The sequence below is a fragment of the Neolamprologus brichardi genome, chromosome 11, assembly GCF_056152115.1.
Source record: "Neolamprologus brichardi isolate AB-2024 chromosome 11, ASM5615211v1, whole genome shotgun sequence".
In the NCBI taxonomy this organism is placed as follows: domain Eukaryota; kingdom Metazoa; phylum Chordata; class Actinopteri; order Cichliformes; family Cichlidae; genus Neolamprologus; species Neolamprologus brichardi.
In genome coordinates, this window is record NC_142114.1 from 13,366,867 (window position 1) to 13,383,555 (window position 16,689).

At 41.1% G+C, this 16,689-nt stretch overlaps 1 protein-coding gene across 5 annotated transcripts in view; it reads right to left on the reverse strand.

Annotated features, from left to right (window-relative positions):
• fhod3b (formin homology 2 domain containing 3b) overlaps positions 1-15,831 on the reverse strand; it is a 96,207-nt gene extending 80,376 nt beyond the window's left edge. For all 5 annotated transcript variants that reach the window (XM_006801430.2, XM_087848141.1, XM_087848140.1 and 2 more), the window contains exons 1-3: positions 15,293-15,831; positions 8,788-8,894; positions 3,449-3,513 (exon numbers count right to left, since the gene is read on the reverse strand). In XM_006801430.2, coding sequence (XP_006801493.2) covers positions 3,449-3,513; positions 8,788-8,894; positions 15,293-15,457 — 337 coding nt within the window. In that variant the 5' untranslated portion in view covers positions 15,458-15,831. The remainder of the gene's footprint in view (positions 1-3,448; positions 3,514-8,787; positions 8,895-15,292) is intronic.
• Between the last annotated feature and the right edge of the window lie 858 nt (positions 15,832-16,689).

Consider the following 16,689-nt stretch of genomic DNA (forward strand, 5'->3'; position numbering starts at 1 on the left):
GAAAACCGGGATTCAGCCTGGCTTCCATCAATGTTTCAGGTTGGTGTTGTGGTGTAATGGCATTTGGGATATTTTCTTGGAACATTTTGGAACATTTTGCATTAAACCACACAGTCTACCCGAGTATCATTGCTAACCACGGTTATACTTTTATGACTACAGTGTGCCTATCTTCACATGGCTGCTTCGAACAAATGACCTCCACAGTTCCCAGTTTTCACTTCAATTCACGTGATGGATGTGCAATCGACAAATTTGCAGCAACTGTGTGTGTGATGCCATCATAACAATAAGATAGACAAATCTCTCTCTGAGAAATGTTTTCAGCCTCTTGTTGAATCAGTAAAGAAGAATTAAGGCAACTTCGAAGGCAAAAGCGGGCCCAACGCAGCCCACTGAGTCTATATCCACATATGATTCCACGGAAAGCTATTTTGGAATTTTTACTTGAGAACTGCTAATGATTACAAAGCACATGTGACATTTGTTAATTCTTAACTTGGTATCCCTATTAAAACATTCTGCGGCTCACACTAATACATCTGTCTGTCTTCAGCCTCTTCATGCCATGACAACACAGCAACTCCCACAGCTTCAGAAACAAAACTGCACTTAAAAAAAGGACTGGCAGACAACAGGAAAATAATCACGAGATTGCTTTAATCAGGCCCTCAATACCACATCTAGTTCACCAACAACAATAACAGCCTAAAGATCTAAACAGGCCGGGCCCGACGCTAACGCACTGAGAGAGACAAGCTGAGGTTATTGTCTAAATCCCGAGCTGCTATGCTGGTCCTACAAAATGCAAACAAAGCTCAAACTATAACTTCTACAGGTTATCCAAAGACAAAAAATGAATGAAAATGAAACCTTATGACATAAATACAAATACCTAAACAGCTTCAGACTGCCTCCACATGGTGCTCTGGATCTTTTATAGTGAGATATCCATTCCACTGTTATTCATTACATTCATCATTGCCGAGCACTGTTTATGGCCTCTAAGCTCCAGGAAGGCTCCTACTAACAAGCCAATCCAGTCAAACAGTCACCTGAACACCATAAAAGTGAACACAAGTCATTTAGGCTTCATTTATCGTAAATGTTAGTGATTATAAAACAGCTCAAGATAATGAAAATACGTTTAGCTAAAACATGGTTTAGTGCCAGGTAGGTACTTTTAGTACACAAAGAAACCAGATGATCTCACTTTGTGATTACAACAGCAGCGGATTAGTAGAAAGCAGTTTAATAAACCATTAACTCCTTGGGTGAAGCATTTCCTTCCTCCCCTCTGTTGCACAGATTTCTGTCTTGACATATGCATGTGAGTGCTAATGACTATGATTAAGGAAGCCCGGATTAGGTCTCGCTGTGGTTCATGACACATACACACAGACAGACAAATAGAAAGCTGCCCCTGTGATGAGTACATTTGGAGAAAGCCAAAAAACCCAGATAACATAAACAAGGCAATGTACGGCTTAATTCAAACTTGAAATACACGCAACGTGTTTTCCACAAAATAGTGCTAAATGATACCGATTAGAATACACACCGCTGTAACCAACTCATCACTCATGTTCATGAAGGGGGCCTCTAGGATAAACAGAATATCTTAACGACGTGGGTGTACTATTCTAGCACACAATCTTAAGTGTGCTTAAGTGTGCAAAAAAGAAAAAAAATCCAGAGCTTTAGACAATCTTAGTGTTAAAGCTACTTTAATGCCTCCGTACATCTATTACTGGCTCCTGTACAAACATATTTTATTACAACAGAGTGCAGCTTTCTTTTTATTTTATTGCATGTGATTATTGATTATATGCAGACAAAAGAATGTGGCCAGCTAAAGAACAAAGTCACTGAAATTTATAGGCATTTTAGAGAAATACTCCATCTGTTAATACAGAGCAAGGGCAAAGCCTGAAGTATAGCACGCCATTTGTGCTTGGGAAACTAATGAATTATGTACTACACATAGCAAGAAAATCACCCAGTAATTCTGTACTCATGGGGCTACGAGGTAAGCTCACTAGTCAGATAAAATTAGGCTCAAATGTCTGGACAATTTACAGTAACAGTGACCACCTCAGCTTGAGGAAATAAATCAGCTAACCACCCAGGCATTCACCGAGGGAGACTGGAGAGGGGCAACAGGTGGCTGTCAACTTAGAGAGAAAGAGGGTCATCATCCACTTAGAGAAGAGCAGCAAGTCTGTCGGTCACTCCCCAGGCTCCACTAAGCTACGCCAAGCACCAGCAGGAGGAGAGAAGAAAGCCAGTTCAGTTGTGAGTTGTGTTCAGCCAAATATTCACAAGTACAGCCACGTTAAACGTGTGACATGTTGCATCAAGCACTGATTAGAAATGACTTTTGGTTATCCACTGTTATTAAATCAGTATCGTTAACAACAAGAATTTAACAATGCATAACATATGATAGGTCTACTGTATCAATTACATAATTACAGTGTAAAACACATGAAAGAGAAATCCTTTTTTTTGCAATCAACATGTGCAAACTTGAGTTAATCAGGTTGGAGGAAAAGCTGTGTTTCTCCGTTGTCTCATCAGTCCCTAAACGAGCTGCCACGGCACAGCAATTTTCCCAACCTTTCCATTATCATCAGCAGGTACAATAAACAACCAAGAAGGACCCTCAGATAGTTCTCTCATCATAGTGACCTCATTCAAATGAAAAATGTCTGTGTTTTCGGTTCACTTGTACTGCAAGCAGCCAAATATAAAATCTGACAATTTACAGCCTAATAGCCTTTGCAGACTTTGGGTTATTTTTGCACTTGATGCCTGCAGAGGAGGCATGTGTTCCCCCGAATGACACTACCGACAGCCTCAATGCTCTACTGGAAAATGACTTCTTAAAAGCATGTGGAGTAATTTATTGTATTAAAAATATTAAAAAAGGTAACAAAACAGATAAAACCTTGTTGGTTTAATCTTTCCATAAAAATGTGGAAAAATAAAGTAGCTAAATCTAAATCATAGAGTACAATGCAGTTAGTAAAAGATTAGCCATCCTCAGTTTAATCAAAAGGCTTTTTGTGTGTGAGCGTATGGGTCGGCACACATGCCATGTGCATGCATGTTTGCATATGTTTTCACTCAGCTCTATGCTGGTTCCCTCACATTACTCAAAGACACCAGGAGTCCCAATTAAACAAAGTGACAGAACCCAGTAAGTCCGAAAACATAAAATGTTTTCAGGGTTTGCTCCGTGCCAGTGCTCTGTGTTCGCAGTGTTGCTGAAACGCTGCTGTCACTTGGCTTTTTTCCACAAGTGCTGCTGTGCAACTTTTACAAGGATCTACATAAAATAATCAACTGGTGACAGAGCTAATTAAAGCTGATGTAGTCAGAAGGAGACAAATTATAGAGGGAAATGTGACAAATGCAGAGTTTGGAGCACAGTTTTATTACTCACCGATGCACGCGTGAACTCTGACTGATAGCTGCGTTCGAAGAATGATGCCGTGTTTCTTTCCTCGTCTACAAAGACAAAAGACAAACGGAGATAAAGCAACATGTCAGAAGGTATTGGACCATTGTGATCATTTCAATTTTCATGTGCGTGCCAGACATAGGTGCACATGTTGACAGGATAATGGAGCTGAAAAGCTGTTGTTAAATGGTGCAAAATGATCTTCGAGCCTTTTTCAACAAGTTATTCTGTTCTGTTTCAGGCAACATTTGCAGTTTGAACACAGCAGGGAGCAGATCAGGGAAAAGGTCTTCATCAATGAAAATGAAGGATGGGAGCAACTCTGAGGTCAGCTCCACCCCCTGCGTTAATGGAGATATGCCAAGACCCTGTCAGCATCCTGTCAAGAGCTCACAATGTGCGAATGAAAATCAAAAACAAAGAAGACAACAATGCCCCTGAATGCTATTCAGCCCTGATAGTGAATGTGAGAACAGTTTAGATCCCTCAAAAGTTAATTCTCTAGTGTCTGTGAACAGACACTGAAGTTTGTAAAAGTTCAACTCTCAATACTTTGCTGCTCCCATACTCGGTGTGTGGTACTCCCAGGCCTAATCATTTAACAGTTTTTAATTACTTTCATTTTAAAAATAAAAAAAATTATAAAGTGGGTTGGTTGATCACCGTTTTGCTTGAGGTTAGATCCTTCATTGGGCCTTTAACCTCTCAACTACCTAAAGAAACACACAAACAAACCTAGCAGGCCAAATGTAGACAAGAGCACAGCAGGTAGAGTTGCGCAACACCCCCCTACCCTCCCTTCCTAATTTGGCTCACTGACAAATGGGCTTTTATGCTGGCTGCATAGAGTTTGTGTGATTGTTCTGACCGGCGCAGTGCCAGCAGCAGACTGTCACTTTCAAACCGTCGGGCGTGAGCGGCTCTGACAGAAAGAGAAAAAACTATCGGTGCAGAAGGCACTTCCTACTGCTGCTTCGCCACATACAAACAGACCCAGACAGACTGACACACTGACATTTTTCCTGCCCCAACCAGTCAGCGGGAGGCCGAGCTGATACGCGCACAAGCGCATGACATGACAGGGGAAGTCTGCTTATCCTCACTGTTTATCAAATATAATATCCCGCAACAGGCAGAGGCGACACAGGAGCAAAATCTGTCAACAGGGCCCTTCGCTGCGAGATGAGACGGCAAACAGGAACTTTATCCCTTGTGATGCTGTTGAGGCAAATCGGTAACTAGACCCATTTTGTCACGAACGTCTGCTTTCTCTCCGCTTAGATGCAACAGTATCCCTGTGCTTAACCAAGACCTGAGGCTACACAGGCCAACGTGCTCATTATCAAATTAAACAAACGTGCATGGAATATAAGTGAGGTTTTCAGACCCCGACCCCCACCACCACCAATTAAACATGAAAATTGAACACTCCTGCAGACAGTGCTGCAGGCCTATAAAAGATGGAGCCCAAACCTTCTTAAACAATGAGAACTATAAAGAATGTCAGCTAAATAACAAATTGGGGGCATGCTGGTATATAATAGTGAGCCATGAAAATCTTGTGAGCCAAATTAATTTTGATTCATAATATACATGAAGCTTCTGAAATAGGTGAATCACTGAATTACTACTTTTTATAATATCACGAAAGGACTGAATGCAATCTAAACCACTTACTTCCTACTTATGTCATACTTCCTGACCATTACACAAGTCAAATGGTCAAAAGTAGAGCACTTTATAATAGATTAAATGAAAACATATGGACAGTGTTATTTAGTATGAACATTTATAAAAAGTAGTGCGCATTTCAAGGCACCAACCAAATGCTCATCATCATCAATTTCTCTATCAAACATAGCAAACAGGAATGCAGCTGCAGAAAGTTAACAACTGTACCCGACAAAAATAAATAAATAAATAAAAATTAAAAAAATAAAACCTTACGTTCTTTTTTGTTCCCCATCTTGATTGCCCCTTTACTGCCCCGTTGTACAGCACCTCATAAAGCTCGGGCTTAATCCTCGCACGGAGCAGCAGCAACTGGACCGGTGGATGCCTGCCAGCTCAATGCTCTCTGACTTTATCTAAGGGAGCATTACCGGCCCTGTTTATAAAACATCACAAAATGTGTACCCACAGAAAGTGAACACACATACTTGGAATACAGTAAAGCCAGTACTTCCCCTCAAAGACCAATTAATGCCAGACAAGAAGGCCCCGCTGAGGTCTACTGACTCAGCACTTCTTGGACACCCCTGTTCGAGAAGGCTCCCGTATCACTGCGTCTGTAGCGGGACCTCCAGTGCCCGAGTAAGCCAGGTGGGGTAAAGTTTTAAGTCTGACAATTACTCTGGTTCTTTTCAAGTCAACTTTTTCTTCTTCAAATGAAAACCTTGTGTGCTTCGAGCATCTATGAAACAATGTCCAAGTGGGTCAGAAAAAAAGCGAAAATAAAGAAAGCAGAGCTGCCCTCGGAGACATGAAAGGATGTGATGAGAAACTCTGAATTTCTGAGGCCTTCAGAGCAAGAACGGATAGATTTTTAATATGTCTGACTTTTGAATAGTTGTCAAACACATCAGAAACACTCAATAAAACCAGCAAGAGCATTTTCAGCATATAATTGCTGGCTTTCTAACAGAAATTACGTCTACTACAGCGTGAAATGCGAAAAGGTGAAAGAAAATGCTAAAAAAAATCCACATGCTGAATCCATTATCCAGTCAATAACAGCATTTCATGTTATCCTATAAAGACAAGCCAGGGAATATGTCTTACAATGTGTCAAGCTCGACACATAACTCAACACTATCGCACAACACTGTTTTTCCCCTAAAAGATCAAAAACAAATTTGCTACAACTTTTCTATCCATCCTGGTCCTACGAGAACACGTCCCGCATACGCCACCTCCAACTACAGTGCCAAAAAAACAGCGTGTGTCAATCTATCACAGCTAGAATACACACACACTCTGCCAGGAACTGTGCAGATATGCCTGTGGACGTGTCTGAACTACATGGTCAGTTTGTAACCAGAAGTGGGATGGTATCAGAGAGGGGACGGGGGGATTTACGAGTCACAATCTTGTATAGCTGAGCTACATAACGTGGCGTGGAAGTGATTATGGCCCTTAAGCTCCCGTGACATGGATATCTCCTGGCTCTCGCAGCGTTCTGTCAGAGGATCATACTTTAATCTGATTGTAAAGACACTAGGTATGACACAGGCGCCTCAGGAATGTAACCTGTCATTAATATCAATTACAGATGGATTCAATTGCCAATGATCAGGGGAGCTCAGAACTATTGCACTACTCCCTTTTCTAGTGCTAGGTGACTTAGCTTAAAGCTAAAATAGTGAAAGCATGATGAAAGCATCATTTTCACTTGTCAGCTGAAGTTATTGCAGGAGGTTTATTTTGAGATACACTTGGAAAACCCAGAAAGTAAAAAACAACCGTTGGTTTTGTCTGGCAAGTCAGCTTTTTTTTCTTCTTTAGGTTAAATGCTTGGGTGTTATGACTGCTGCTGACAGATCATACGCAGTAAAAATGAGAGCGAAAACAAAACAAAATGGAACAAGTAAGGGTGAAATCCCTCATCAGACCTTTTATTGGCTCAATAATCATCAAATCAAGAACACTGAGCAGTGGGGGGCGTAATTCTGGGCCCATCAGCACCGTAAAAAGCCAATGAGCAGCACTGCCCTATTTTTACTAAATAATTGGCTAACCACCTTCACCCCCTCCAGCCCCCTCAGACAACGCTGTGTGGGTTTAATGACACACATCCATACCAGCTCGTGCCAGCTGGCACAACACCGACCCATGCAGGCTCAGTCTTTGACGAGAGAAGAAGTGGACCACTTTAACCTCACAGCTCTTAATAGCCTCCAATAAGCTCCTAACAATTTCAGCTGGAACTGGGAAAGGCCAGCGCTCCCAACTTCCAACAGAAACACCAAGCCAGAGAGCAGCTTATGAATTTCAAGTTAGACAAATAAATCCATACATGTTTGTGGTCCAACTGACCAGGAACTTTCATGCCAACCTTTGGTTTGTGATCATCTAAAGTGGGCAGTACATGAAGGATGTATCAACATACTGCACAGTACATGAAAAAATGTATGGAGCCAATAAAGTAAATGGCCAAGGAAAATGTATGAACCAGAAGTTAACCTAACACAACTGTGAACTTTTTCTTCATCCAGCTCCAGGAGCTGTGTCAAGCCAAAGCAATATCTACCTACACATTACGCAGAAACAATATGGCTAAATCGTTAACTGAGTGTTAGGAGGGTGTATACTGTGTAGCTGCCCCAGTGCTCTAAATGAGAACCAAAGTAAAGTCACAATGAGATGTGGGTGATTACTCATGAGACATGACTAGAACACAAGTGGTTAAGATTACAAGCTTGGTGCCACTCGACACAAATAGATCAATTCGATGGAAATTCCAAGATTTTTCAGTCCACTAAAAAAAGGGCACCAGTATTACCACTGAACCAACTTTATAAAATCCTGCTACTACTGCAATGTCTTTTAAAAATCCAACAAACACAATCATTTTAGTGACCTGCATGCAGATAAAATACCCTTGAGAGACTCACAAAAGGAAAATCAGAGTCTCTTTTTCCTAGGAGACTCTCAGGTGGGGTAAAGACCTTCTCCTCTGTTCTTTTAATAGAGGAAGGCACAGTTCAAAAAAGGATCATTCGGAAAAGGGATCATTCATTCTAGATCCAAATAAGTATCATTAGACAAATCCCTTTAATAGTATTAAATTAGGCAAAGGAATATAGTAAAAATGTTTATTAATATGCATTCCCAGTGGCAAGGATTAAACACTATAGCTTTTTCCTCTTGTCTTGCCTCAAATCTTTCTTCCACTAAAAAATACTCATATTGTACTGAAATATGCCTGATTGTCAAGATTTTTTAAGTCAGACTGTTGTAATCAAAAGCTTTAAAATCACTCAGTCCCACCCCCGAAAAAAAGTATTTGCACCGCTATTTGACCACAGCAACAGGAACAATCTATTCCTGGACAATCAAAATCTGGCAAGCATCGTACATTACTGTATCCACCTGCTAGACCGTGCCAGTCCCACTTTAGTTTTCAGCCTGAGTGGCTCTGGCATCAGTCTGAGCAGCACCTTTTGAAGTGCAAGGAATATTATGGCCAAGTTTTTTAACGCCAGCATCTAGTTTTATTTCAGCTTTTTAAATTCAGCACAGTGTAGAGAATGTTCTTCATTTCGGCGGCTGTGCACATTCACCGAGAGTGGAGACAGAAATGGCGGCGATTATTATCTTACCCTCCATCCTCCTGAAATCCCTCCAGTTCATCTCGCTGTTCTGCCAGCGTAGATTCCAGGTCCAAGTAGCTTCCATTATGGGACAGCTGAAGGGCACAGTCATCGGGCTAGACAGGAAAAAGGCACAGTTAGCACGTATTCAAAATGCTGTGTTAAGAGATATTTATGAGCATTTGACAGTGGAAAGATGCTTTGGGGGCTTCTGAATTGAATGACACACATCAGCTGAACAAATGGCACTGACATCCAGGAGGTTTGAATAACTATTTGTGTTTCACGCCCATGCAGGCACACAGCTTTAAAGCTACACACAAATGACTCGTAAGAATTTTAGACAAGTAACTTTCTTTAAATATTTTAAAAACTTGGCTCCACAGACACATGCGTAGCATATTTCAGGTCTATGTCTGTTCGCCGTGAACCACAGAAGGCTCTTTTATCAGCTCCTGTCAGTGCTCTACAATGAAAAACTGTGCAAGGTTGCAGAGAAGTCATGCAGATTTGAACGAGCTTGGCAGTCTGCTGCCTCTTATCTCGCTACTCTCCTGTCTGATAAACTATCATCACATATGATGACTTTGCAGAGGAGGTATGATTTGTCTGGTCTTGAATGGTTGTCATCACCAGACTGTGGTCAAAGAGATGAAGAATGAGAGTGACTGTTCACTTGTCTGGTTGACCTCCAAATTGGAGATATTAACCTATTTATATTCAAAGTCTGTCAGCTCCACGGGACAGCGGCTCCAACAGCGAAGCAGAGGAAAGGAAAACAAATACCATTATGGGAGGGCGAACATATGATGCGAGTGCAGAGAGTGGCACTGCTCTGCACCATCAACAATCCGAGTGTCTAAACCAACAACGATTTGTACAAATACGTTGAACTCCAGTAACCTGTCTTTTTTGTCAGCCCTCACTTGGGCTTTGTAAAGCAACAAAGGCAATGATACCCTTCCATAAATACTACTTACATAGGCAGCCTGCAAGAATTTCTCTCTTAATGCACAACACATGTAAACATAAGTTTAACATGCAAAACCATGTGTTTTTTAAATCGGACCAGTTATTGCCTGGTCCGATGCAGTTCAATTTCCTTCCGCATATGACAGTAACTTAATTAAACGTGAAAGAACAACCCTGGGAAAGACATTACAGCTTTGATCTGTTCAGCCACTCTGCATTACTGCACTACAGCACTCAAGGACTGTGTCATATTTGAGAGCTGAAACAAAACATGTGGTTGGTTGGGATAACTTTCAGTCTCTCTCCAACTCACTCTCTGGCTCGGAGCTGTCTTGTTTGCTGCCCAAACCAAACGATTATTGGGAATATAAAAAGATGTAGAAGCGGAGCTGAATATCATTTTTTTAAAGGAGACATCGGAGGATGAGGCAAAGCACGGGGTTGATGCAGGAGACAGGTGAGGAGATCGTGCCCTTTCCAAGACATCTGCAAGTCTTATTTGTAGATGTTCTTCAGGTGAGGCAGGGCGCGATAGAAAAAGACTTGCGAGTGAAAACAAGCACATCTATTCTGCACATAGTCGGTAGCGGGAAGCAAGTGATTCTCCAGATTACAAAACAGATTCTGGCCTGACAGGAAAACCAGGCATAGGGGCCCAAGTTAGGCCCATGATTTCTTCTTTTTTTTCCCTTCTGTTTTTTTATGCCTATGGACTGACATGCCTTTGAAAATAAAAAGTGGGATAGTAATATGAAATGTTGCATGACAGAGAAGACATTTTAAATCATACTGTATGGAGTGACCAGTAGCTGGGCCTTAAATAACCTGTAAGACACTCAACAATCCCAGAAACAACGTATTTTTGTTGAATGTCAACTTTACGTTTCCAAATGTGGTTTCCTTAATGTTTGAAAAAAATATGTACTACATGACCATAAGTCAGTAGAGGTTAGCCTTTTTGTCCATCCATCTATTTTTCCATCTATTTTATTCCACTTATCCATTTCAGAGTTACAGGGGGGGCTGGAGTCTATCCCAGCTGTCAGTGGAACACACCTTGGACATGTTGGCAGTCCGTTACAGGGCTAACGCAGAGAGACCGACAACCATTCACATTCACACCTGGAGAGGACTCACACAGGCGCAGGGAGAAAATGCAAACTTCCCATGATGCACTGAGCATTTCACCTTCACTCACTTCTTTTTACTCTTTTGTACTTACTGTATATGCCACTTTGCATTTAACTACTAGTTATTATTAATAATTAAATGGCTCTCGTCCACAGCGTGTCTTTTGTCCTGTCTCCCACCCCTCACCCCCAAGCAGCCTGGTTCTTCCTGAGGTTTCTTCCTGTTAAAAGGGAGATTTCCCTTCCCACTGTTGCCATGTGCTTGCTCATAGGGGGGTCATCTAATTGTTGGGGTTTTCTCTCTATTATTATAGGGTCTTTATGTTACAATATAAAGCTCCTTAAGGTGGCTATTCTTGTGATTTGGTGTTATATAAATAAAACTAAACTGAATTGAATTGTATAAGCCCTATAATTATGACTGTGCAAATGCCACTAAATTACAATCCAAAAAACCCAAATACATTATTACAGGTAGATTTATCATTTTGCTATTTTATACTGTATATATTGTACTTTAAATTATACTTTACATACTAAAAAAGACGGATTAGATAACAAGACCAAACAAAATATTTGTACTTTTTCGGCTTCACTCTGTATCACAACCTGAACTGCACAAAACACTGGGCTGAATCTGCAGCTGTAACCAGTAATTAGCCAACTGTGGAACCAAGAAATGCAATTCCCCACACATGGGTTTGACTTGCAGACCAAAATCAAAACAGGCAAGAAAAAAAACTTGCAGTGAATTACACAAGTTTGCCATTAACTAATCCCCATCTGTACACCCATCTTTTCTTCCATATAGCCATAAATCTATCCTCTAACCAGTGTCACTTTAGGCGCTCTTTATATAATCAGTGTGGATTACTTCACAGGAATTACAATGTACAACCAAGCCAGGTTGATGCACTTTAAACAGCTCTTAATCCAGGAATAAGTGCTACCAGATTATCAGAGGCAGAGACTTCTTTAGCTGTCTCCTGCCCAGGACTTGAACCCACAGTGGCCCTGTGATGGCCAAGTCCAGAGAAGCAACCACAAGCTCCTCTGCTCACACACTGAGGTCTGGCCTCTCCCTTCAACCACCATACTGTGGTCCACTGACCAGGAAGGCAGTTAAGACAGAAAGAACTAAAAATAAACACCATGCAATTTCAAAATTAAAACTGCTATCTCACTCCAAATTTCTTTATATTCCAGATGGGAAAGACATTTGGAAAGCTAGCTGTAAGCAGCGATGAGGGGGCCAAGCAGTTCAGCGGGTCATAGCCTGCAGTTTGATCTCAATGTGTTAAAAGTGTGGCTGTAAGCACTGAAGGGAAAAACAAGTTCTCTATTATTATTTATTTATACAAACAAAAAGTGGTGCCAGCACAAGAATTACTGATTTAAAGCAAACAGATCATCAGTTTGGAAACAAATGACATTTTTTGGTTCTTGCTATTTCTCCAAATGGTAAACTGCACTCTGACACAAAAATGGGTCAAGAGTGTTGCTGACATATGAACTCACTTCCTGTTTGGTAGTTCTAATGGAAACAGGGAATATGGTTCACTAGTAATGTGTGTTAACAGAGCTGCAACTTTGCTCAACATGTAGACAGGACAACCTTTTTTTTTCTTTTTTTTTTAATTTAATCACACACAGGGGCTGCCATTCACTTGACCAGCAGAAGAAGACAGAGCAGAGAAAACGGTAAAGACGTCTACATAGCAACCACAGTGGACTACAAATAGTTTAGAGGATTAACATCTGGCCACTTTAAAAGCGTCACATTTGCTCGATAAGGTGGAGATGCAATTTGTGATATTTCTGTGAGAGCAAGTGATTTAAAACGCATTACACCTGATGCATGAACACAAAACCACAACAGTAACCTTAATTTTCCTGTCCAGTCCAAGGCAACTTTTTCCTTGGATGTGTTCCTCTGAAAGGAGCTGAGACAACACTCCAAATTAAGAGAACCTCAAATCTGCATGACAATGTGTAAAAGAATTCAAAGGGAGCTCTGACAGGCCTGAAGGAGGAACCTACATTTTGCAGTATTTAACATAACTTCTCATTATGGGACAAAAAAATGCAGAAAAACAACTGTCCCACAAACTGAAATTGGTAAAGTGAGAGTCCATTCTTCAAGACCTCGCTTAAATTCTGTTTTTATAAACTGATGCAAGGCCTCTGGGCCACAAAACCCCAAAATACAAAACACAGAGAGAGAAGAAAGTAAATGAAGGAGTAATGAGCTATTGATTTGCCCTGAAAAACGGAATATTTTGAATAACTCTGAATAACGCTGAAGACAATGCATTATTCACTAGAAAACCAAATGTCTGGGTGAGGTGGGAATCACTCCCTTTTACCGAAGCAGCACAAAAGATACCAGGTTTATATTATACAAAATGGTCTTCAAGCAGAATAAAAGATACTACAAACTATATTACACTATGATGTACTGTACATAAGACATACCATCACACGTAGGTGGCATTTCAAGTGAGTCTCCCACCCTCACTGAGAGTTTTCACTATTAAAAATAAACCTTGTGCAGCTATAAAAATCAGTTTCTACAAACTGATATTCGACTCTGTACAGCTACTTTTCCAAGTTGTCATCCCATGTATAACCCAATCCAGCACACACAACTGATCTCCACTCTGGAGAATGCCCACAGAAAATGACAGTAAAATCCCTAAAACAACATATGTCAGCTGTTTTGATTGCCCCTGCACCATGTGTTGGCCACGTACTATTTATAACAGAATGGCCTGCACTGTAGGGATAAGACAGCCTTGCTGTATTCACAAGGTCGCACTAAAGTCTCGCTTTCAAAGGTCTGATGGTGTGAATCAGGGAGCTGCTTGGTAAAACGCGGCGACGCAGTTGCGTCACCCACCTGACTGTTTTTGTTTATGAGAAGAACAGGGACTTCCCCCTCAACTTACTGCTAACCACCAATGCCCATGTGACCAAATCTCACTAACCAGGCCCTGCACAGCCAACCACAGGTACTCCCTCTCTGTCTGCTTTGCGGTCCAGCTGGTCTGCAGCTAAACTGAGACGGTGCAAAGTACATCAGCTCCTTGTTTGTGTTTTTAATTTTGCCCACTTCCTTTTCGGTGGAAAGCGTCCCCATTCTATGCTGCTGGTCAGACTGAGTAGGCTGCAGAATGAGAGCCTGGATTGTGGTGATCCACAGCATCCTGAGGCTCCTATGACTTATCTCACCAGCTTGACTCAAACAAGATGGAGTACCACTGATCTGACAGAATGAATAAAGACCCAAATTAACTCCCCATTTATGCAACTGAGATGAATGCTCAGTAAAAAAAACTCAGCCTCAGATGATATGGTCTCTGTGATTTGTTTAAATTTAAAGGTCAGTAGATGGGGCTTCACAAAATCTAATCAAGAGGCAGAAATATGCCAAGACATTTAACTTCTGGAGGCATCCAAAGGGAGAAAAAGAAAATGAGTTTCAGGTCTACTTTTGTCAACTACTGTCTCCAACATTTTGGATCTTGGGAAGGCCATTGTTTCCAACCAAAAAGAATGTGCACTGCTTCACCTCCTTAAAAACCAGGCAGTAAATGGAGCCCGAAAATTGAGGGTGATCAAACACAAATACCTTTCTATTTCAGACTAAAGAAAAGCTGGTTAACAGTGTCAAAATACAAAAAAAGGGGCTAGAAAAAAACACGTTTGATTAGGAAGACATGTTGCCAATTCAAAACCACAGATCTAATCAAGCCAAGTGGGAAATTATCCTTTTCCAACCTTCAAGAACTGACCAACTGAGCATGATTTGACCCAACCTACTTTAATTCTCCACATGGGCTTCCAATCTGTCCATTTATGACACTGCAAATAGGTCGGCTTCTCCCACAAATAAGTTGTTTTTTTTTCCTTTGAGGAGGTTAGATTTTCAAGTCAAACAATCATTAAGACTGCAACCACAAATGTCTGTTTTGCTTATTTGTTTGCGTCTCCTCCTTTGCCAACCACAAACAGGATACTTTTTTCCCAAACTTTAAAGGAGCACCCAAAGTCTTGGCAGTGCACAGGTGGGTAATTGATGTAAATATAAACCGATGGCAGCCCCTCCCCCACCCCAAATAATGGGTATCTAATCTACGCCAACACCGCCTAGAGTTATTCTGTCTATCACAGGACTGTCACGCCGAGAATCAGTAACTATTTGAATGCACGTCTATGCCCCATCAGCATCCCCTATCAACAAAGTGCTTACTAAGACGCTTGCTCATTGGTCAATTATTTTTGTTTGGTAGTAACACTATCGACCTGTGCAAGCTAATTATTAATTTAGGCGTTGATGTTACATTTTAACTCGTGCTTTTAACGAAACGTGCACAAAAACAAAATCAAGAGGTTAATCGTGCGTTGCATACCTTGTGTGGGGCTTTTAACAGCCTGTGGACTCCAGCAATCTGATTTATCAGAGGGATATCTTCCCTGAAGGTGTACAGAGGCGGTCTGGTGGGCTCGGGGAAATTGGTGCTGTTAAATGGATCAGTATCATCTAAAAACTGCACCCTGCATATAAATGTAGCCATGATGTATCCATGCAAGGCGAGTTTAGATGATCAAAACAGTGGATGCGGCACTACGGTCTCTGACAGAGGCGCAGCCAGCCCCCCCTCCGGGCTGCGAACTACCGGCAGGTCTTCTGCAGTAACAAAATCCTGCACCCTGTTATCCTTGGACCTTCCCCATTTGTTTCACCCAGCGTAGATGTGTCAGGACAGTGTGCGCAAAAAGTCCCAAAGTAGAGATCCGGAGTAACTCGCTGAGATGTCACGGTTAGTCAGTGCGTGGCGGAATCGAGCGGAGCGCCAGTGTCCAAGGGCATTGCGGGCGGTTGAGGTGCTGAGGCAGACTGCGGACGGCACTGCTACACTTGGCGCCTGGTCTATGGGAAGCGGCTCCCTCCTCATGCATAAAGCCTGAGAAGGGACACTGCAAGCCAGGTCTCAGTCAGCCCGGCCAAGCTCGGATTACACGCGCTATAGCGGCCTCCAGTGGGAAAAAAGCAAAGTAGCCAAAACGGATGCTGACAGTCCTTCAACTCGGTGTTGACAAACACACACTAGAGCTATAGTGGACACCAGAGTTATAACATGTTTGTGTTTTCTTATTAGTTTTTATTTTTGTTTTGCTTTTACTTTTTAATTCAGTTTAGTTTCAGTTAGTTTCCAGAGTGGATTTTCTTGCTTCAGCTTAAAATATTTAGGTTCAGTGTTTTAATGTTGTTGACTTTTAATGTTTATTACTTTTTTTCATTCATGGGAAATGCCAGAGATGAGATTTAGGAAAATAATTAGATATTACAATATAAACGGAGCTTTTTGAAAGCAGTTGACTTGCAGCCTTGTAGACATCCAAACTTTAATAAACGGATCTTTTAAACCCTCATCATGCAGTTTGTGATAACAAATTTTAACAAATTAGAAACACCTAAACTAAGGATTTATTCTGTAATGTTATTTTATTTTAATTGCTGTTTTAAAAGTTCACAAAAGGTCTAGTTTTTTTTTCCTTTTAGATAACAATTTCTTTTCCCATTTAGTTTTAGTTAACTATGATAACTTTTTTTTCACCAGAAAAAACACAATGCTGCATATATTTTGAAAAATGCATCTAACAGCAATGTGTATGATCTAGTTTTAGAAGTAAATTCATGAGCTGTCTACAAATATGCCTTATGGTACATTTCTGTATTACTGAGTTTTATGCTTATACCCTGGTTACTAATGCTTCATGGGAGTGGTTAGAGCAATTGAAAAAT